General features: G+C 39.0%; 1 protein-coding gene across 8 annotated transcripts in view; it reads right to left on the reverse strand.

The window, feature by feature from the left end:
• KLHL7 (kelch like family member 7) overlaps positions 1-21,883 on the reverse strand; it is a 72,318-nt gene that overhangs the window by 21,228 nt on the left and 29,207 nt on the right. For all 8 annotated transcript variants that reach the window (XM_032759409.2, XM_058446486.1, XM_032759419.2 and 5 more), the window contains 3 exons: positions 15,731-15,906; positions 12,666-12,840; positions 4,265-4,407 (listed from right to left, as the gene is read on the reverse strand). In XM_032759409.2, coding sequence (XP_032615300.1) covers positions 4,265-4,407; positions 12,666-12,840; positions 15,731-15,906 — 494 coding nt within the window. The remainder of the gene's footprint in view (positions 1-4,264; positions 4,408-12,665; positions 12,841-15,730; positions 15,907-21,883) is intronic.

The following is a 21,883-nucleotide window of genomic DNA, read 5'->3' on the forward strand; positions in this document are numbered from 1 at the left end:
GATCAGTTAAGTCAACTTTTATTTAGGTATCAATATCGTAAGACATTACCATGTTACAGATTGAGAACACCAATACTAGGATAAATAGAACACTGAATACATAACTCTTTTAGAAATCACTAAGCACTTGATGATTTAAAAACAGATACAGGATGGGAAGAGGCAGCTCAACAGGCTTTATAAAAGCATGATAACAAGAAAAATATCATTTCAATTCAATATAGCAACCCAAGACTTCTTTTTCTGTCAATATTCAGAAAAAAGATTTTTCTTTGCTATAACTTTTTAGTCATCAATAAATACAAATATTTGCCTCCTGTCATCAATGAAATACAAGAACTATAATTGATGGAATGAAAATGTTTTTATTGGTAGTTCATTCCTCAATTATTTGAATTTTCCCATAAATTTTCAGAGTGCAATTAGGAATGAGTCATTTATAAGAGCAAGGCAAGACAACAAATGAGAATTCTGAAGTTACAGTCTCACTTCCAGGCTTGTGTAGAAGAATATGCATCTCTTTTCAACTGTCCAATAAAAAAAAAAATCAAGGAAAGAATTAGAACTACAGACTAAAAATAAAGTGCTAAGAGTCATCCCACATTTGCCTTATTCTAGGAACAGTGCTCCCTGCCTCCTAAATGAACTCAGAATTCTTCTTGCCCATCTGTACACCAAAATAGCCATCTACTTTATTTTAAAATAAAATATTTTCCACCAACACTTGGCTTAATTCCTTTTTAACTGCCAAAATGAACACCATAGTTATGGTTTGGGAAACAAATTGGGTGTAATTATTATTAATCTATGGTTTTTAGAATTACAATTTTTTTTTTTTTTTTTTTTTTTTTTGGTTGCTGTTCTCTTGTTGCCCAGGCCGGAGTGCAGTGGCGTGATCTCAGCTCACTGCAAGCTCCACCCAGTAGCTGGGATTACAGGCACCTGCCATGACGCCTGGCTAATTTTTTGTAGTTTTAGTAGAGATGGGGTTTCACCATGTTGCCCAGGCTGGTCTCAAACTCCTGACCTCAGGTGATCCACCCACCTTGGGCTCCCAAGGTACTGGGATTACAGGTGTGAGCCACCATGCCTGGCCTAGAATTACAATTTAAACTATCATTTCAGTTTTTGTTTGGGGAAAAAAAAGTTTATAATTTTCCTGTTCTTCACTCAAAAGGATCCTGAAAAATTAAAAAACACAAATAGCCATTGCCAGTGTCCTCACAGTGAGGACACTGTGCTTACTGGATAGTACACAGGCCATGAATTCTCACGGCACCTGCTACTCACTCAGTCTTCTATTGAGAAAGCCAGATTTCTGTAGGTAAAAAATCAGCCTATATTCTGGAGATTAAGGAATAGAACAGAAATTGATGTCTAAGCCAAGAGCGGGCCAATAGGGACAGTCCAAATATGATGGTGATTACCAAATCTAACCTGATCCTTCCCTCCTTGGGGAGGTGTTTTTGCTATCTGGTGGCATATTTGCTCTATGGGTTACGGTGTTAAGTGTTATGGTAAGAAACAGAAGCTGATGGAAGTTTCTTTCTCTACCAAAATATAAGAGGAACTGCTTGCCTTGGAGGAACTGCTGAGACTGGTAACTTTGTTACAAGAGGGCCAGATGTGGTCTTCTTACTGGATCAGATTAATATAACCAGGAAAACTTGCCATATAGCTAACACTTTGGCTAATGCATATTTCTGTTTCTATCTACCCAGATCATTAGATTGAATTCCTTTTCAGCTGGCAGGGAAAATTTTTAAATGTCATGGTCTGACTTCAAGGATCCTTTGACTCTTTAGCTCTATGCCATAATCTAAGCTGCAGGCATCCTGGACCATCTCACCTTCCCAAGGTCACATACTGGTCTCCTGTGTTGATGCGCATAATGCTAACCATTTCTGGAGACCAGAAAATGGAAAGGATCCTATATGTCTTGGTAAGAAATGTTGCTTGACAGGACAGAAGATAAGTTAGCCTAGAATACAGTGCTGATTGCTTCAGAGTCCCTAGATGTTCTTAGGTCTAGAGCAGAGGTTGGCAAACTATGGCCTGAAGGCCAAATCCACCCCCTTAGCTGGTTTTGTAAATAGTCTTTTTTTGTTTGTTTGTTTGTTTGTTTTGAGACACAGTCTCACTCTGTTGCCCAGGCTGGAGTGCCGTGGCATGATCTCAGGTCACTGCAACCTTCACCTCCTGGGTTCAAGTGATTCTCCTGCCTCAGCCTCTCGAGTAGCCGAGATTTCAGACATGCACTGCCACGCCCAGCTAATTTTTTGTATTTTTAGTAGAGACGGAGTTTCACCATGTTGGCCAGGCTGGTCTCGAACTCCTGACCTCAGGTGATCCACCCACCTTGGACTCCCAAAGTGCAGGGATTACAGGCATGAGCCACTGCACCTGGCCTGTAAATAAAGTCTTATTGGAACACAGCCATGACCATTTGCTTATGTATTGTTTATGGCTGTTTTCCTGCTACTGGGTCAGAGAATAGATGGCATGCAAAGCTGAAAACACTTACTCTGGCCCTTTATAGAAAAGCCTGTGAAGCCCTGATCTACATCATGTTGGAAGAACCCCTTGAAAATGAAGGGCAGCTTGCTGACCCCTAGCACCTCCTACATATTAGAGATGGCATATGGTTATTACACTTCTGGGTAAACTGCAAAGCTATCAGTTACAAGTAAAATCTAGAGTAGGAGAAATCTCTCTAAGTGGGACAGGCTACAGTAGTATGGCTCAACTGCCTGTGATCCTGGGGCATTAGGATGCTGCATATAGCTTGAGGCATGTCTCTATACAATCAGAGCATGCCCCAAATTCTGGAGCAAGGCCAGCCTCCTTTATGCAGGTATCATTCTTTCAGTAGACAATTCCCAGCTGGCTATGAGGTTCTGACAGATGGCAAATGTCTGACACCAAGGGAAACCAGGTGACCATGTCATTAACCCATCTTGAACAATTTTACCTGACCTTCCCAGCCACAAATACAGCATGCCTTCAACCAATAATGTAGCATGTAAATGCAAGACTGGGCTTACGGAGGTTCCAAAGGCACAAAATACCCAGATAGGCTAATGACAGTCCTTATCCAGTAGCCCTTCACTTAATTCACTATCTTTCTCCCTCACCCAGGACTATGCCTTCACGGAGGGGTGTCGCTAATATATCAGCTAACAGATTTGAGAGGCCTGGGCTTGGTTCACTTTTGATAGTAATAGCCAATAATGAGCTGCAAAAGCATTGTAGTCCCCCCTCAGGGATTGTTTTGAAGGATAATATGAAGGAAAGTGTTCTGACTTGACAGAATTCCAAGCAGTTCATTTTATTGTCCATTATACCTTTTAGGAGAGAAAGCCTAAGTTCAGTTTTTATCAAGTCTTGGGCAGTTGCTAGTGGTTTATCCAGATGGATGTAGGCTTGAAATAATGCTCTGGTCTCATCAAGTATCTATCCAACCAAAAATGGGTTTGCAAAATGATGAAAGAGATCATTATGTGTTTGGATTCAGCACCACTTATGGATATCACCTTGCAAGTTTGGGGTGTTATCCTTTAGGATTGTGGTATTTGCTCTTCCCCAGCAATACATGTAGTACCAGAAGAATATGGTATTCTTTCTCCCACAGCCAAAACACACAAGTCTATGAAACAAGGAGTAGATATGTGAGTGGACTGTCTTAAGGTTATAAGTAATGATCTATTAAAAATTTTTTTATTCCTATACCTATACTCAAGCTCTCCTGACCCAGTTGGTTGGTATGATACGTAATGAAAAGTTCACTAAACTTGGTGATCATTTCTAGATGATTCAAATAAAGGTCATTTAATCTTTTTTCTTTGTGGTTTTCTAGGGTTTCCAAATATTCTAGAATGACTATGTATTATTTCATATTAAAATTACTAAGGGGAAAAAAACAAACAAATTTGGCCCAGAAGCAGATTTTCATTGAAAATGGGACATAAGGAAGAAATTGTAATGAATGCAAGGAGCTGCTGACATAAAGGGGTGAGGAAGAACTAGTTTCCCTTTTTCTTTAACAGTGGTTACCATGCAACATTCCAGAACAATGAAGGAAACATTTGGAATCAAAGCCTGATTTCCTTATCTGTAAAATGATCTATGTATCTCATAACGTATGTGAAAGAACACCATAAACTATCATCTCTAAAGGTATGAGTTATTACTACTTCTGGTTGGTGTCTTATGTGTTCAGTGATTTCAAAGACAACAACAAAAAACAAGAATAAAAATTAGTTACCTTTGGGTTAAAATATCTACAAGACTGTGGTTGAGAGCCTCCAAATAGGGCTATGCGGTAGTCATGTTTCTTTCTTCTAGGTCTTGTGCCATCTACAAGTTCTTCTCGGTCCTCTGGAGACAGCAGATGGTACCTCATTCCACCTGTAGTAAAATACATGGCAACTCTTCAAGAACTTCAGGCACTAACCAGTGCTTTGAAAAGGAAATACCCAGACATAATAGGGCCTTTATTTCAGTAACTTACTTTTATGATATCTCTATAGCATTTGAGGAAAGTGAGGGGGAAGAGGCAGGAGAAATGCATAAGGATCTGAGTACTAACCAATTCATTATTCTCAGAAATCACCATTATTCTAAGACTGCCCCACCCAGTAAGCAACTACTATGTACCAGTGAATTATCTGGCTCCTCAAGCAACAACTGCCAAAATAATAATTATGGAAATCCAGATCTCCTAACCCAGTGGTTCTTGATCTTTACATTAGAATCACCTAGAAAAATCTCTGAAACTGTTTATACCTGGGACCTACCACAGACTAATTAAATAAAAATCTCTAGGTAGTGTCTAGAAATTGGTATTTTAAAGGGCTTCTTAAATCTTGCCACTTAAAATGTGGTTCAAAGACCAGCTGCTTCAGCATTTGGGAGTTTGTTAGAAATGCTGAATCCCAGGCCCTATCCCAGACCTACTGAATCAGCATCTGCATATTTAACACCCCACGGTAATTAGGATGTACATAAAACTTTGAGAAGCACTGTCTTAGATGACTCTAAAATGCAATAAGGTCAGAACTACTGTGATCTATCATGATCCTTTTCCTTCAGCAATTCCTTAATTTTGTCAGTGCCACTTAGCAATCAAAAACTGTTAAAGTATCATTTGAAATCAGTGTGGGAAAGAAGGATTGTCTATGTTAGACAACAATATGAAGAAAGAAATTATACCCCTACCTCATATTTCACTCTCAATTTCAAATCAATAAAAATCTGAATATATAAACTCATAAATGCACTAAAATCTTAAAAAAAAGAGAACAAAACAAAACAAAACAGGCCCAGAATGGAGAAGCCTAAGAATGACCAAAAACATAGGAGCCAGAAAAAAATGTTCAGACTTAACTATATGAAATTTTGTTTAAAGTTAAAATAGTGCACGGCAAAAAGAAAAGGCAGAATTAAAAGATGACAAACTAGGAAAATATTTACAAATAATAAAAAATACTATTAAAAGACACTTTATTAATTTATAAGAATTATCAGCAACTTAACCAAAAATTGGTGAAGTATCTGAATATAGTTCACAGAAAAAGAACTATAACTCTTAAACATATGAAAAGATGCTTGAGTGCTCTAGTTAGAAAAATACAAATTAAAATCATACTTTTTTCACTTATCAGATTGGCCGAAATCAAACTGCCTGGACCACAGGGTATAATATGGTTGTATCGGGGGAAGCAGCACTCTCTTCCATTGATGGTGGGGATGTGGATGGGTATAACCATGGGAAGGGGTGATATAGCCCAGTCTACAAAAATTATAAATGTATACACCCTTTAACCCAGGAATTCCCCTTTCTAGGAGTTTATCAATCTAAAGTTCACTGTTAGGGAAGTGGTTAAAAAATTATGCTATGTCTATACAATAGAACATTATATATGGCTGTTAAGATGAGAAAGATTAGTATGTATGCATGGAATGATCTCCAATAAATAATATGGAATGAAAAAAAGCAAGATGTAGAACAGTACACAGAGTGCAATACTGTTTGTGTTAAAAATGTATATTTTAATGCAAATATACACATTTTATACATGTAATTTATACATGGATATATAAGTAAATGACTGTATGCACAATCTCAAGACTACCTCTGGAAGGGTATATACAAGATAATAATGTTAATCTCCAGGGTAAGAGAATGAGAGAGTAGGGAAAAGGGGTATCAGGGAGACTTACTTTTCACTATGCATCCTTTTAATACCTTTTGAATTGGATAATATTATCAATCTAAAAATAAAATAAGGCCATTTTATTTTATTTTTTTCTAGAGCCAAGGCCTTGCTCTGTCACTTGGGCTGGAGTGCAGTGGGGCCATAACAACTCACTATAACCTCGAACTCTTAGGCTCAGCAGTCCTCTCACATCAGCCTCCCAAAGCACTGGGATTGCAGGCCTGAGCCAGCATGCCTGGCCCAAAAATTCCTAACACATGCAAAACATTTCTATAAATGAGGCTATGTTGGGTCTTTATTAAAAGGATAGAGAAAGGAAACTCATTTGGAGTTTTAATGAACATCTTTATCAATGTTTATCATTTCTTCCATTTCAGAGTTTGAGTAGAAGCTCTTTTGCATTCAAACAGCTGGGTATTTCAGAGGCCAAGGCATGCTGATGCAAGCTCTAGATCAGGGGTCTGAAAACTTTTTCTGTAAAGGGACAGATATACTTTGCAGGCCACATATGGTTTCTGTGGAATATTCTTTATTTTATAATCCTTTACAATTGTAAAAATCACATTAGCTCAAGTCTGGATTTAGCCTGTGGGTAGTTCTTGAAGTGTGCTTCCATAACCAGCAGCATCAGTATCATCTGGAAGTGTGCTGAAAATCCTAATTATTGAACACTAACCCAGACCTTCTGAATCAGAAACGCTAGGGAGGGGTTTGACAGCCACTGCTCTAGGATGGTTCCACACAGGCTGAAAGGACTGTGTAGTCTATGAACGCAATATTCCCAGTAAGAGAAAGGTAGGGGGGAAGGAGAGAGACAAGAGGGAACTGTTTCCGCTGATAGGCCATGGGGTAAAAGTGGCTGACCGTGGCCAACTGTGCTGACACACTGGAGGAGGCATACCTTTGGCTCCTTCACTGATGGGCCTTTTTTTTCCTCCCCAAGAATAGGGCTGGGGGACACTTTGGTATCTCTCTCTGAGGAGCTAGTTGTTGCTTAGGCTTATTCCTTTGGGAGTTATTCTTTCCAGATTTAGGTATAATCATTTGTAAATTTTCAGTAAGAAGTTGGCCTGGCCCTTTGTGGTGGCTTTGACTGTGCACTTCATTTGTATTTTGTAATTCATTTTCTTTTAGATGTAAATTTTTTAGCTTAGTTTTATTCTATTTTTCAACCGTCTTTTCTGTTTTTCTTCTACTCTGGAAAGGCAACAAAGTCAGGTGGTAGGAAGACAACTGATGATCTGAAAGAGAGGCTGGAAGCCTTTCCCCAATTTAGCTCTGCCCAGGCCCCAAAGCTTGGAAGCATCTCAGCTGCTTGTGCTTAGTCAAGGAGTAATAGAACAATCCACTATTGTTTATTTTAAAAAAGGAAAAGAAAAAAATGTAATAAGCCTAGTAAGTTAAACTAAACAACAAAGCATCCTGCTCAAGTGTCTAATCCTCACACTTGGTTGAATTTCTGAAATAATGCTGCTATCCTGTTTCTTAATCAGTTCAGAATCCATGTAAGAACTAAACACTAGATTCTGAGACCGGCTGTTTTCAACAGCCCAGACCATGTATGAAGAAATAGAAATTCTAAAGGCCACAAAAATAACACACAGTTTGGGAACTGGGCTAGCAAAAAATCTGATACTAGCATGCACAAAATCTAACAGACAAAAGTCCTAATGTAAAGGCATCTTCTTGGTCCTGATTTCCTTTCCTCTGCATTTAAAGAGACAAGTGGCCATGTATGTTCTACCTTCTAAACACTCTCTTACACCACGGTTTTCCAAGACACCAGCCTTTGGTTCAAGTAGCTTTGGGGTTGCTGTTTTTTGTTGTTGGTTTTTTTTTTTTTTTTTTTTTTTTTAGACGGAGTCTGGCTCTGTCGCCCGGGCTGGAGTGCAGTGGCGTGATCTCGGCTCACTGCAAGCTCCGCCTCCCGGGTTCACGTCATTCTCCTGCCTCAGCCTCTCCGAGTAGCTGGGACTACAGGCGCCCGCCACCACGCCCGGCTAATTTTTTTTTGTATTTTTAGTAGAGACGGGGTCTCGATCTCCTGACCTCGTGATCCGCCCGCCTCCGCCTCCCAAAGTGCTGGGATTACAAGCGTGAGCCACCGCGCCCGGCCTTTTAATTTTCTTATACCTCTTAAATATAGGTATTTGTAAGGATGTGTCCTTGACACACACCTCTTCTCATTTTCCTTTGACAACCTCAACTAGGTTCAAACACACTTAGTCTTTTTCAGTTTTGTTTTCATTTAATTAAAAAATATGTCTTTGGCACTTACGAAAATTTTCATTATTCATGTAAAATATTTTTAGTAACTATAGAACATGACATTGTATGGATATATTTTTTTCCAATCTAGGGACAACATTGGGTCTACTTACCTAAAACCCCATCATACTAGTAAGCAAGCAGTAGCTATGTGATAAGTCTAATGAAAATACTGGAAACCTAGAGATTGTTTTTATTGGCTGTATGAGGCAGAGAAGATAAAGTCTTGGATCTGCTCAAGATAAGGAATTGTAACAGAGATAAAGCTGAATCACTAGGATTGGTGGTTATACTGTTAGTGAAACGATAGGCTAAGAAAAATACCTGCCCAATGGCAGAAGCAGCAGCAATAATTTGTCTGTTTCAACTTCAGCTTCAGGTAGAGGTAAAGTCTCCCTCTTTTGAGAATTTATATCGACAGTCCTACCCTCATGCAGGTTCAAGGTTTGGATTTACCCTACCTGCAAGTCTAGGAAACCATAAGCCAAAGAAAACTCAAAGTAGTCCTGGATTGTTGTGCCCTATAGAACTTGGCAAAAGCAAACACCATTCTCCCATTGAGGAGAAGAGAGAAGACCTGCCAGAGAACAAAGAAGACACAACCTGAGCCTCCCAATATTCCTGGTGATTAAGGTCAATCAAATATAAGCATACCATTCAAAATTACAAAACATATAAGGAATTAAGCCACCAGAAATAAGTCAATAGAACCAACAAATAGGAGCACTGTTCCTCAGGGACTTCAGATACTGATATTATCAAACATAGAACATAAAATGACATTTGAAGAGTTTAAGGTAGAGCAAGAACTGAAAACACAAGCAAGGAAAAAAGACCATAAACAATGACCAGGGTAGGCCAGCCTTGGTGGTTCACACCTGTAATCCCAGCACTTTGAGAGGCAGAGGTGGGTGGATCTCTTGAGGCCAGGAGTTTGAGACTAGCCTGACCAACATGGCGAAACCCTGTCTCTGCTAAAAATACAAAAATTATCTGGGTGTGGTGGCACACGCCCGTAATCCCAGCTACTTGGGAGGCTGAGGCACAAGAATCACTTGAACCCAGGAGGTGGAGGTTGCAGTGAGCCGAGATGGTGCCACTGCACTCCAGCCTGGAAGCCAGCGAGACTCTGTCTAAAAAAAAAAGGCCAGGTTAATAAATAATACATAAAAGGAAACAGATACAATTTACAGTGACAACAGAAATATCTGAAATAAATTAAGAATGCAGAACTCATAAGAAAATTACAAATTCTCCAGAGACACATGGCAATTTAAATGAAATACAACAATAATTAAAAGGTATTAGAATGAAGCAGAAGAGAAACTGTGTGTATGTGTACCTACACTACATACACTTGATCTTAGCCAAAAGACTGAGAAGTGATGTGTGTACATATAGATATATGGAAATTTAGTTTAATATGTTTCAAATCAGTGGGAAACAATAAATTATTCAATAACGGTATTGAGCCATCTTATCAGATATTTTAGGAAAAATATTATTTATTTCACACCCAATAGATTTCAGTAAGATACAGCCTTCAAATTAAAAAAAAAAAAAGAAGAACTCTATAAGTGATAAATGCACAAGAGGAAAATTTCGTTAATTTTTAAAAATCACCTTGGAACAGGAAAGACCTTTCCAACCACATCACAAAGGAAAAGACTAGTTCAGACTTAACAATATAAAAACAACATGAGATCAGATTTGGCCATTTTAAGATCTTTTTTCTCCTCTTCTCTTGAAAGCTATCCCAAACAACAAAGAAACAAGAAACAAACACAAACTCTATCTTTGATAATACTAAGAGACTTGCAACCCCAAAACACAGTTAATGAAGACAGCTAGCAGATGGAGTGTCTGTTAAACCTAAATGGTTGTGCCAGGAGACACCAATGAAAAGCAAGCTAAATTACCCTGCAGAACCCTGAAAAGGTTCATAATTGGAGATACTAAGTACCTAGAAGTGCAGGTAGGGCTGAAAACAAGATAACTCTAAAATACCGAACAAACGACAATTGAACTTCCAGTTCTCCTTCCCCGTTGCACAGTCAGGTACCCACTGTACCTGTACTACGGTAGGAGACAGGATTCGTCTTTGGAATGAGAAATGTTCCAGACTCAGGGAACAGCACAGAAAAGGATGGGAGTCTGAAAACATGGATTAAGGCCAGGCACTGTGGTTCACGCCTATAATCCCAGCATCTTGGGAGGCCTCGGCAGGAGGGTTGCTCAAGCCCAGAAGTTTGAGACCAGCTTGAACAAGATAGTGAGACATCATCTTGACAAAAAAATACAAAATAAGCTGGGCATAGTGGCGTGCACCTGTAGTCCCAGCTACTTGGGAGGCTGAGGTGAAAGGATCACTTGCGCCGGAGAGGTCAAGGCTGCAGTGAGTTGTGATTTTACCACTGTACTCCAGCCTGGGAGACTCTGTCTCAAAAAAATAAAGTAAAATAAAACAAATAAAAATATGGAATAAGTGAAAGTCTGCATAGCACAATATTACCTCATCCAGTTCCCAAATGCCTACACCCAGCTTACAGTTCCCTGAGACAATATCTACAAATATTGACATCTGGGGGTCCCCAATTTAAAAAATGACCAGCTACTCTGATTATGCTACAGTTTAGCCCAAGAACTGAGATGCCCACTCATACATACAGCCTGATCTATCAGTTTTGTAATAACTCACTCTCATATGATATAAAACCAAGTATGTAAGAAAAGCTTCCAGTAAAAAAAAGGAAAATTCAATATAGAAAATACAGACAACATAAGAAAACTTCAAAAGCACTACAAAGACTACTTTAGAGTGATAAGATATTGCAGCCATGAAATAATAGAGAATAAAAACTCCAGAAATTAAAAATTATAGCTGAAATAAGAGGGTTGAAAAAAATCAACCTGTCTCTCAGAAAAAGGCCGAGACAGAGATGGATAATTTAAAAAAAAAAAAGAAAGAAAAGGATCAGATTGGCATTAGACTTCTCAAAATAACACTGGAAGCTAGAAGATAAATTCTAACTGAAAACGATTTTCAGCATAGCTCTATCTTCAGTTTAACTATCTTTCTTTCTTTCTTTTTTTTTTTTTTTAAATAGACAAGGTCTTACTCTGTTGCCCAGGCTGCAGTAGTGCAGTGGCAGGATCAGAGCTCACTGTAACCTCAAACTCCTGGGCTCAAGCAATCCTCCTGCCTCAGCCACTGGAGTAGTTGGGACCACAGGCACATGCCTCCACGCCCGGCTAGGTTGTTTTTTTTTTTTGTAGAGTTGGAATCTCGCTATGTTGCCCAGGTGAATCTCAAACTCCTGACCTCAAGCGATCTTCCTGTCTTGACCTACCAAAGTGCTGTGATTAGAGTTGTGGGCTACTGTGCCCAGCCTCCTTCAATATTTTATGATAAAATAAACATATGAGATTTGTCAAGCCTCCAAATATTTACTGATAATATACTCTATCAGGAACCTTTTAGAGGATATGTTGCATCAAACAAAAAGAATTAAGATAGAGGACAGCCAGGATCCAAGAAGACAACAGATCTAACAGGAGAGGAGTGAAATGGCTTCCAGGATTGTGCAGAAGGAAACCCTAGGACAAGAACTGTGCCTCAGGCCTAGAGAGAAAACAGTTCATATTGGAATAGGCAGAAGGAAGGTTCTACAAGGCACGTTTCCAAGAAAGAAAAGCAACAGATTGTTTAATTGTATAGACAATGTATTAAGTGGCATTTTACAAAGGTGTTGAGGGTTTGGGACTTAGCCAGCAAGCAAGAAAATGGAAGCAAATGAAAACGATGTGGCAATTTTTATCTCTGGGCCAAAAAAGACAAAATACTGTTTAAGAAAGAAAGTGTGATCACAGTACACTACTTGGCTGAGTAAAATAAAAAAGGAAACACTAGAAACAAAAGTGCATGAAAGTTATTGTATACAAGAGTAGAAAAAGCATAAGTAATTTGTACCTTCTATCATAGATACCCCTATAAAATAAGGGTTGAGGCCAAGTCCCTTCCAGGTGTACAGTTCAGAAACCCAAGGGATTAATTATCTAGAAGAGCAAAATCTTGAATGTTTCCCCCTGGCTACTGAGTCTAATCCATTCTAAAGAGTTTTAAGCCCATGAGAAACTGGCTACATGATCAGGTTATAAATGGATATTAAGGCAACTTACTTATCACCATCTTAAGGCATTCAGGATTGTCTTGAATAAGTGGTTCAGCTTGTACCGTTTTACTTAAGAAATTCTTTGATATAAGAGGAAACCTGACTTTAGCAAGGATATCAACCATAAATGGCTGGCGATTAGGTTCATCATATTTCAACCACCTGACTGCAGCATCATAAACCTAAGGGGGAAAAACAGCACAGTAAAGTTCTTAGAAGACAGCAACATTTCCAGTTACCTATGTTTACTCTCACATTGAAGGGAGAGAACCTCATAAGGAGATAACCACTTATTCCTAGTATTTTTTATCCCTGGACACTTGCTGGTTCTTCAGAACAGCTTACATACTGCTCTAGTGAGTCTTGTAGGTAATATGTTTTTTAGAACTAACTACTATTATGTAATGTAATGACAGGGAGGATGTTGAATTTATGATTAAAAAAAAGATAGCTTCCTTTTCAGACAAAGACATGATATACATTGCACTGAAAAAAAACTAACAGTCAACAAAAGTTTCAACATATACTCATTTAGTTTAGTACCAGGAAAACAGGTTAGTTTCTCAAGAGGCCGTCCATTCCAGGAGATATGAAGGTCACCCATGATTTTATTTCAATATTATATTCCTGCATTATGAATGGATAGACTTATCTGCTTTTTAGAAACTTTAAGATATAAAGAAATCTATACTTACAAATAAATTACAGGATATTTAAAAGAATTGTCTTCCAAAATAATACTGTTGCTTCATTTAACTGCATGGAACAAGTCCAAGTTCCTCAACATAATTTAACTTACAAATCACTAAACACACCCCAAAAAATCAATTGCTTCATACACACACACATCTCCCATACCCACTAAATTAATTTTGGAGTGATATTTGCAATTAATTTTCGGGTGATATTAATAAGGCCCAACTTCTGATCTCTTTCTGAGTTACTTTTTTTATGGGAATTGGTCTTTCTTTAAACAAATTTTTTTATTTTAGAATAGTTTTAGATTTATAGAAAACTTGCAGAGATACACAAAGAGTTCCCATATACCCTGCCCCAGTTAGGGTGTTGCATTAGTATGGTATATTTGTCACAACTAATGAACAAATATTGACACATTAACTAAATTTCATATTTTTTTGGATTTCTTTAGTTTTTATCTAGTGTTATTTTTCTGTTCCACAATACTGTAAAGAACAGCACATTACATGTAGTAGACTGTGACAATTTTTCAGCCTTTCCTTGTTTTTGACAACCTTGACAGTTTTGAGTTCTGGTCAGGTATTTTGTTGAGAATGTCCTTCAATATGGGTTTATCTGATGCGTTACATATTAGATTGACGTTATGGTTTTTTAGGAGGACGATCATAGAGGTGAACGGCATTTTCATTACATCAAGTGTGCATACTATCAACATGACATCACTGATGATGCTAATGCTGACCATCTGTAGGTAGTGTTTATCCCGTTTCTCCAGTGTAACGTTACTTGTTATTCCTTTTCCATACTGCATATAAGTCAACCAATTTTGATCATGGAAGTAAATTTTTTCTATTTATCTAGTGAGGTCCTCCAGGTCCAACCTGTCAATTTGCAAATTGATACTCTGGGCCACGAAGAAGACTGGGCAAAAGAACATTGCTAAGTGCAAATTTTTGTTTTTTAGAACAGAAGCAACTTAAAACATATGATCTTATAGTACCTATATTAGTTTTCTATTGCTGATGTAACAAATTACCACAAACTTAGTGGCTTAAAATACAGAGAAGGATGTGGGGCTGAAAACAGAGATTAAGTGAGTCTGCATATTAAAGTGTTCCCACAGCCAGGCATGGTGGCTCACACCTGTAATCCTAGCACTTTGGGAGGCTGAGGTGGGCAGGTCACCTATTTGAGACCAGCCTGGCCAACCTGGTGAAACTCCATCTCAATTAGCAGGGTATAGTGGCACATGCCTATAATCCCAGCTACTTGAGAGGCTGAGGCATGAGAATCGCTTGAACCCAGGGGGTGGAGGTTGCAGTGAGCCGAGATCGCGCCACTGCACTCCAGCCTGGGCAACAGAGTGAGACTCCACCTCAAAAAAATAAAAAAGGCCGGGTGCAGTGGCTCACGCCTGTAATCCCAGCACTTTGGGAGGCCAAGGCAGGAGGATCACGAGGTCAGGAGATCTAGACCATCCTGGCTAACACGGTGAAACCCCGTCTCTACTAAAAAATACAAAAAATTAGCCGGGCACGGTGGCGGGCACCAGTAGTCCCAGCTACTAGGGAGGCTGAGGCAGGAGAATGGCGTGAACTTGGGAGAAGGAGCTTGCAGTGAGCAGAGATCACGCCACTGCACTCCAGCCTGGGCGACAGAGCGAGACACTGTCTCAATAAATGAATGAATGAATGAACGAAAGAATGAATGAAATAAAGTGTTCCCCCACTCAGCTCCCAAATGACTGCACCCAGCTTACACTTCTGACAGTTTATCTGACAGTTCTATAGGTCAGAGTCCAAAATGGGTCACAGTGCACTAAAACCAGTGTGTCTGCCTGGAGACTCTATAGGAGAAACCATTTCCTTGCCTTTTCCAGCATCTAGCAGCTGCCTGCATTCCTTGGCTTATGGTCCCCTTCCACCTTCAAAGACAGCAATGACCAGTCAAGTCTTTCTCACATTGCACCACTTGACGCTGGCTGCTTTTGCTTCCCTCTTCCAAATTTAAGGATCTTTATGATTACACTGGACTCACTTGGATAATCTCATCTCAAAATCCTTAACTTAGTCACATATGCAAAGTCCTATCTGTCACATAGGTATATTCCAGATGCTGGGGACTGGGAAGTGGACATCTTTGGGAAGGCATTGTTCTGCCTACCATGGTACCCAATGGTTTTATCTCTATGAAGTGGCCTATTTCTCAAAGAGCCAGCCTGGCAAGCACCTAAGATTGCAATACTCTGTTTAGTGTAAAGAACATATTCTTTCCTAATATGACTCTTTCCCTTGTCATGTGTCCAAACGTGAGTTTTAAGAAACCAATAAAGACATTTTTATTAAGAAAAATGTGAGAAAGCAATTTAGTCACCTGATCCTCTGCTCTCACAGTCAGAGTGTCCTGGTTGAGAAGATGTGTTACTCGCTTGACATCAAGTTGAAGAAATTCATCAGTTTTGTAAACTTCAGTAAAATGCTGATGAATAAAGTCATCTGCAGTTGCTTTCAATTCAGGACAATCTAGACACTCCGCTAGCACACTTATACCTAAACACAGAAAGAAAATAAAAGAATAGAAAATCATTTTTAGAAAAACCAAGTATACGTTCAAGATGAAGCATGACTTCAGGAAAATTGAGTAAATTTCATAAATCTGGATCCGTTTCTGTTTCATGAATTTGTCTATTCTTGTGCCAATACTATACTGTCTTATAAAAGACTGTTTTTTTGTTTGTTTTTGTTTTTTTGTTTTTTGAGATGGAGTCTCACTCCATCACCCAGGCTGGAGTGCAGTGGCGTGATCTCGGCTCACTGCAAGCTCCGCCTCCCAGGTTCACACCATTCTCCTGCCTCAGCCTCCCGAGTAGTTGGGATTACAGGTGCTCACCACCATGCCCGGGTAATTTTTTTTGTATTTTTTAGTAGAGACGGGGTTTCACCGTGTTAGCCAGGATGATCTTGATCTCCTGACCTCGTGATCCGCCCACCCTGGCCTCCCAAAGTGCTGGGATTACAGGCGTGAGCCACCGTGCCCGGCTGGTTTTTATATTCTGTAGGAGAAGCCCCCTTCAATGTGTTTTCAAACTTTTCTTGGCTATTGTTAAACATTTTCTCTTGCAGACAAATTTTAACATAAGCTTATTACATTCTACTTTACAAAATCTCCATGTGATATTAATCAGAATTGCACTGAACTTTTGGATTACTTTGGGACAACTTCTGCAGCATGGAGGAGCTCTACTTAAAAACATGACATACATCAAATTTATTCAGATATAAACTTTTATGTCAGGGGTCTGTAAAGTACTATTTATAGGCAAAATCTAGCCCATAGCCTGTTTTGTAGGGTCACCAACTAAGAATAGCTTTTACATTTTTTTTGAAAGGTTAAGGGGAAAAAAAAAAAAAGGAGAAAAGGGAGAAGTGAAGACAGAAAGGAAAGGAGGAGGAATAAGGACCACATGTGGTCCATAAAGCCTAAAATATTTACTTTTCTGGTCCTTTACAGGAAAAGTCTGCTCCCTCTTCTATATAAAAGTACAAATTATTTTTGTATGTAATCATGCGGCAAGCATCCTTAAACATGTTGACTCTTTTTTCAATTCATTATCTGTTTTTCCATGTTTCAATTTCACATTGTCTTCATTTAATGAATTTTGATGCTTTCATATTTGTGCCGTAAAGGTTCTCAGAGCTGATGCTTGCTAACCAACTTAGATTAGCTGGCATTTTCCACCTCCTTTGAAAATGTACTAACCAATGCCATGACATGTTTGATGCTCATGGTGAAAAGTTAGCTGTATCTGTACACTTCTAATAGTTTCACCCAGTAGTATTCCTATTTTAAGGATTATTATTTTTGCTATTTAAACATCAGAAATGGCTATTGAAATCACAAAAGGTGCCTTCAGCATCTGCTGCTATGATTTTATGTACTCAGTTTTCTCCTACAGCTTGTTAGCATAGTAAATTATGTTACTAGATTTCTTGACATTGAAATGATCGAACCATTGTGTCATTTTTAAAGTAAATCCTAGCTGGTCAAAAAGTATTATTATTTTTAAAATACACTTCATTTTTTCAGAGCAGTTTTAGGTTTATAGCAAAACTGAAGAAACATTACAGAGTTCCCATGTCCCTGTTGTCACCACACATGCATAACCTTTCCCACTATCACCATTCCACATGAGGGGTATTCTTGATGGTTTTTTTTTTAGCATTAATAAATCTTTTTCAATGAAACTAAAATATTATATGTGTTTGTACACATGCACGTATATACAAGCACACACTTTCTTCATCCATTGTTGGTATTATGGTAACCCTACCCCAAGAGAATGAGCTGGCAAGTTTTCTACCCTTTCTAGAGATTTAGAACAATTTAAATAACATAAGAATTAATCTATTCTTTGAAAGGTTGATAGAATTAACCCACAAAGCCTTCAAGCCTGGAGCACTAATTAGAAATACATCTGCATGGTGGCTCATGCCTGTAATCCCAGCACTTTGGGAGCCCTAGGCGGGCGGATCACTTGAGGTCAGGAGTTAGAGACCAGCCTGGCCAACATGGTAAAACCCCATCTCTACTAAAAATACAAAAATCAGCTGAGTGTGGTGGCACACATCTATAATCCCAGCTACTCAGGAGGATCACTTGAACCCGGGAGGCAGAGGTTGCAGTGAGCTGAGACTGAGCCACTGCACTCCAGCTGGGGCGACAAAATGAGACTGTCTTAAAAACAAAAAAGAAATACATCTTTACTTTTTTTATTGTTTCTGAGGTTACTGGCTTTGGGTTTTATACCTTTTTTCTTTTTTCTTTTTTTTTTTTTGAGATGGAGTCTTGCTCTATCGCCCAGGCTGGAGTGCAGTGGCCTGATCTCGGCTCACTGCAACCCCACCTCCTGGGTTTCGAGCAATTCCCTACCTCAGCCTCCTGAGTAGCCGGGAGTACAGGTGCATGCCACCATGCTTAGCTAATTTTTGTATTTTTAGTAGAGACAGGGTTTCACCATCTTGGCCAGGCTGGTCTTGAACTCCTGACCTCGTGATCCACCTGCCTTGGCCTCCCAAAGTGCTGGGGTTACAGGCGTGAACCACTGTGCCTTTTTTTTTCTTTTTTTTTTGAGACGGAGTCTCAGTCTGTCGCCCAGGCTTGAGTGCAGTGGCACGAACTTGGCTCACTGCAACTTCCACCTCCCAGGTTCAAGCGGTCCTCCTGCCTCAGCCTTCTGAGTAGCTGGGATTACAGGTGCCAACCAGCACGCCAGGCTAATTTTTGTATTTTTGGTAGAGACGGGGTTTCACCATGTTGGCCAGGCTGGTCTTGAACTCCCGACCTCAAGTGGTCCGCCCGCTCGGCCTTCCAAAGTGCTGAGATTACAGGCATAAGCCACCATGCCTGGCCAGGTTTTATGCTTTTTAAGACAATTTTGGTCTGGGCACAGTGGCTTATGCCTGTAATCCCAGCATTTTAGGAGTCACCGTGCCCAGCCCAAAATTGTCTTAAAAAGCATAAAACCTAGCCAGGCATGGTGGCTCATGCCTGTAACCCCAGCATTTTAGGAGGATGAAGAGGGCAGCTCACTTGAGGTCGGGAGTTCGAGACCAGCCTGGCCAACATGGTGAAACCCCGTCTTTACCAAAAATACAAAAATTAGCCGGGCATGCTGGTGGGCACTTGTAATCCCAGCTACTCAGGAGGCTGAGGCAGGAGGACCGCTTGAACCTGGGAGGTGGAGGTTGCAGTGAGCCGAGATCACACCACTGCACTCCAGCCTAGGTGACAGAGTGAGACTCTGTCAAAAAAAAAAAAAAAAAAAAGACAATTTTGGTCACTGCCTTTTGCTTTCATAGCTATAGTTCTAATTCTTGATGCTGTTCTTTGATCTTTTCTTCTTGATAAGACTTGTTAAGTCCGAGGCTATTTTGTACCATTCTTCGAAATACTTAGCTTTAGTTTTTCTAAGTCTATAGTCTATTAGTTTTATTTCTCTACTTTATTAATTTGTATTTTTTCTTTTTTTGAGATGGAGTCTCACTCACTCTGTTGCTTAGGCTGGAGTGCAATGGCGCAATCTCAGCTCACTGTAACCTCCACCTCTGGAGTTCAAGTGATTCTCCTGCCCCAGCCTCCTGCGTAGCTGGGATTACAGGCACACACCACCATGCCTGGCTAATTTTTGTATTTTTAGTAGAGATGAGATTTCCCCATGTTGGCCAGACTGGTCTCGAACTCTTGACCTCAGGTGATCCGCCCACCTCGGCCTCCCAAAGTGCTGGGATTACAGGCGTGAGACACTGCGCCTGGCCTAATTTATATTTTAAATCATATTTTTTCTACTTTTATTAGGTGTTTACAAATTATTTTTCTCTGAGTAGGATACATAAGTCAAGAAAGAATAAAAATAAATACATTTATTTGGAAAAAAATTTAAGACTACAAATTTTCTTCTAAGAAATACTTTGGTTATATTCCAAAGATTTCAGTTTATTGTGTGCTTATTGCCATGTTTCTATATAGCCTATAAGTTTACCTTTAATATCTCTAAAAAATAATTTTGTAAATAATTCTTTGGTTAAATTTTCAAGTGTTCAGAATGGGGTGGGAGAGAAGAGCTGTCCTTCCATAGTTAATTTTTAGTTTTACTGCACTGTAATCAGGGGACGTGGCCTGTGTCTCCTCTTTTTTAGGTGCTCCAGCTTTTCTGTGGCTGGTGATCAGTACTTGTAAATACTCCAAGGGTATCTGAAAACAATCTGTGTTCTCTGATGACTAGGTAAAACATTCTGTGTTATCTAGCTAAACAAGTTTGTGTTATTCAAATCCTTCTTCCTTTTAAAATCTGACTTGAGATTTCTGGGCAATGCTATGAGTTACTGACCAGCCATTCCATAAATTCCCTTTCTGTGTAAACCAGCAACATTTGGTTTATTTTGCTTGCAAGTAAGAAACCTAACCAGCACATCCTTATCTTGAGCTCTTTACCTCTCTCACTTAGCTAGCCTCAGTACTTCTTCTAATACTTTTCTCAGAAGGGATACACGTGATTGTTTTCTTGCAATATCCAAATGAATGATGCTTTGAAATGCAGTTTTCTCTCCCTCTCATTTGCAACCTTGTGATATTATGTTCTAATTTTGTGTTGCAGATAAAAAATTAATGGCATTCTGATTCTCTTTCTTTTCTAAGTAACTCGTTATAGACACCAGCTGGGATAGTTCATCTCTGCCCTATGGTCTCTAGCCTTCTTCTCATGGCAGCAGAAGAGTTCCCAGAAACAATGGAGGGCAAATCCCAAAGCAAAAGCATTTTTCTATCCTCTGCTAACTTCACATTTGCTAATGTTCCACAGGCTATAGCAAGTCACACGGCCACAGATTACAAGGGAGATGGGAGGAGCTACCAAGTCACATTGCAAAAGGGTGGACATAAATGGATGGAAAGAATTTATGGTTATTTTTTGTAATATACTATACTGCTTCTCTTTGAAAGCCTGTAAATTCTTTTATATTGATATTCTTTCTTTTTTTACTGTTTTAAGACCAACTTATTTTTACACAGTCACTCATTCAGAAGCCAGTGAGACATCAAGGCAGCAGAAAGGAAGGTGGGACAGAGTAGGCCCTGTGAAGGACCAAAGACAAATAGCCACAGTTATGAAATTTTGTTTTATTCTAATAAAGACTAATGTATGCCTGATAGCCTAGTGATAATACATGTTTAGCAGGTCACAACATTTTCAGAAAGCACATATCATTCAAATAACGGCATTATATAGCTGGAGACTTCAACACCCCACTTTCAGCACTGGAGAGATCTTCCAGACAGAAAATCAACAAACGTCAGACTTAATCTGCACTATAGACCAAATGGATCTAACAGATATTTATAGAATATTTCATCCAAGAGCTATAGAATACACATCCTTTTCCTCAGCACATGGATCATTCTCAAGGATAGACCATATGCTAGGTCACAAAACAAGTCTTAAAACATTAAAAAAAAACTTAATAGTATCAAGCATCTCCCCTGACCACAATGGAATAAAACTAGATATTAATAACAAGAGGAATTTTGTGAACTATATGAACACATGGAAATTATACAATATGCTCCTGAGTGACCAGGGGATCACTGAAGACATTAAAAAGGAAACTGAAAAATTTCTTGAAACAAGTAACAAATGATGATAATATCCCTAAACCTATGGGACACAGCAAAAGCAGTACTAAGAGGGAATTTATAGCCATAAGTGCCTACATCAAGAGACGAAAAATCTTAAATTAACAATCTAATGATGTATCTAAAAGAACTAGAAAAGCAAGAGCAAACCAAATCCAAAATTAGTAGGAGAAATAATAAAGATCAGAGAAAAAATAAAACTGAAATGAAAAAAATACAAAAGATCAATGAAACAAAAAGTTGGTTTTTTTAAAAGTTAAAACAAAATGAACAAACCGTTAGACTTAGAAAATGAGAGAGAAGATCCAAATAAATAAAATTAGAAATGAAAAAGGAGAC

The sequence above is a fragment of the Hylobates moloch genome, unplaced genomic scaffold, assembly GCF_009828535.3.
Source record: "Hylobates moloch isolate HMO894 unplaced genomic scaffold, HMol_V3 SCAFFOLD_1, whole genome shotgun sequence".
Taxonomy (NCBI): Eukaryota; Metazoa; Chordata; class Mammalia; order Primates; family Hylobatidae; genus Hylobates; species Hylobates moloch.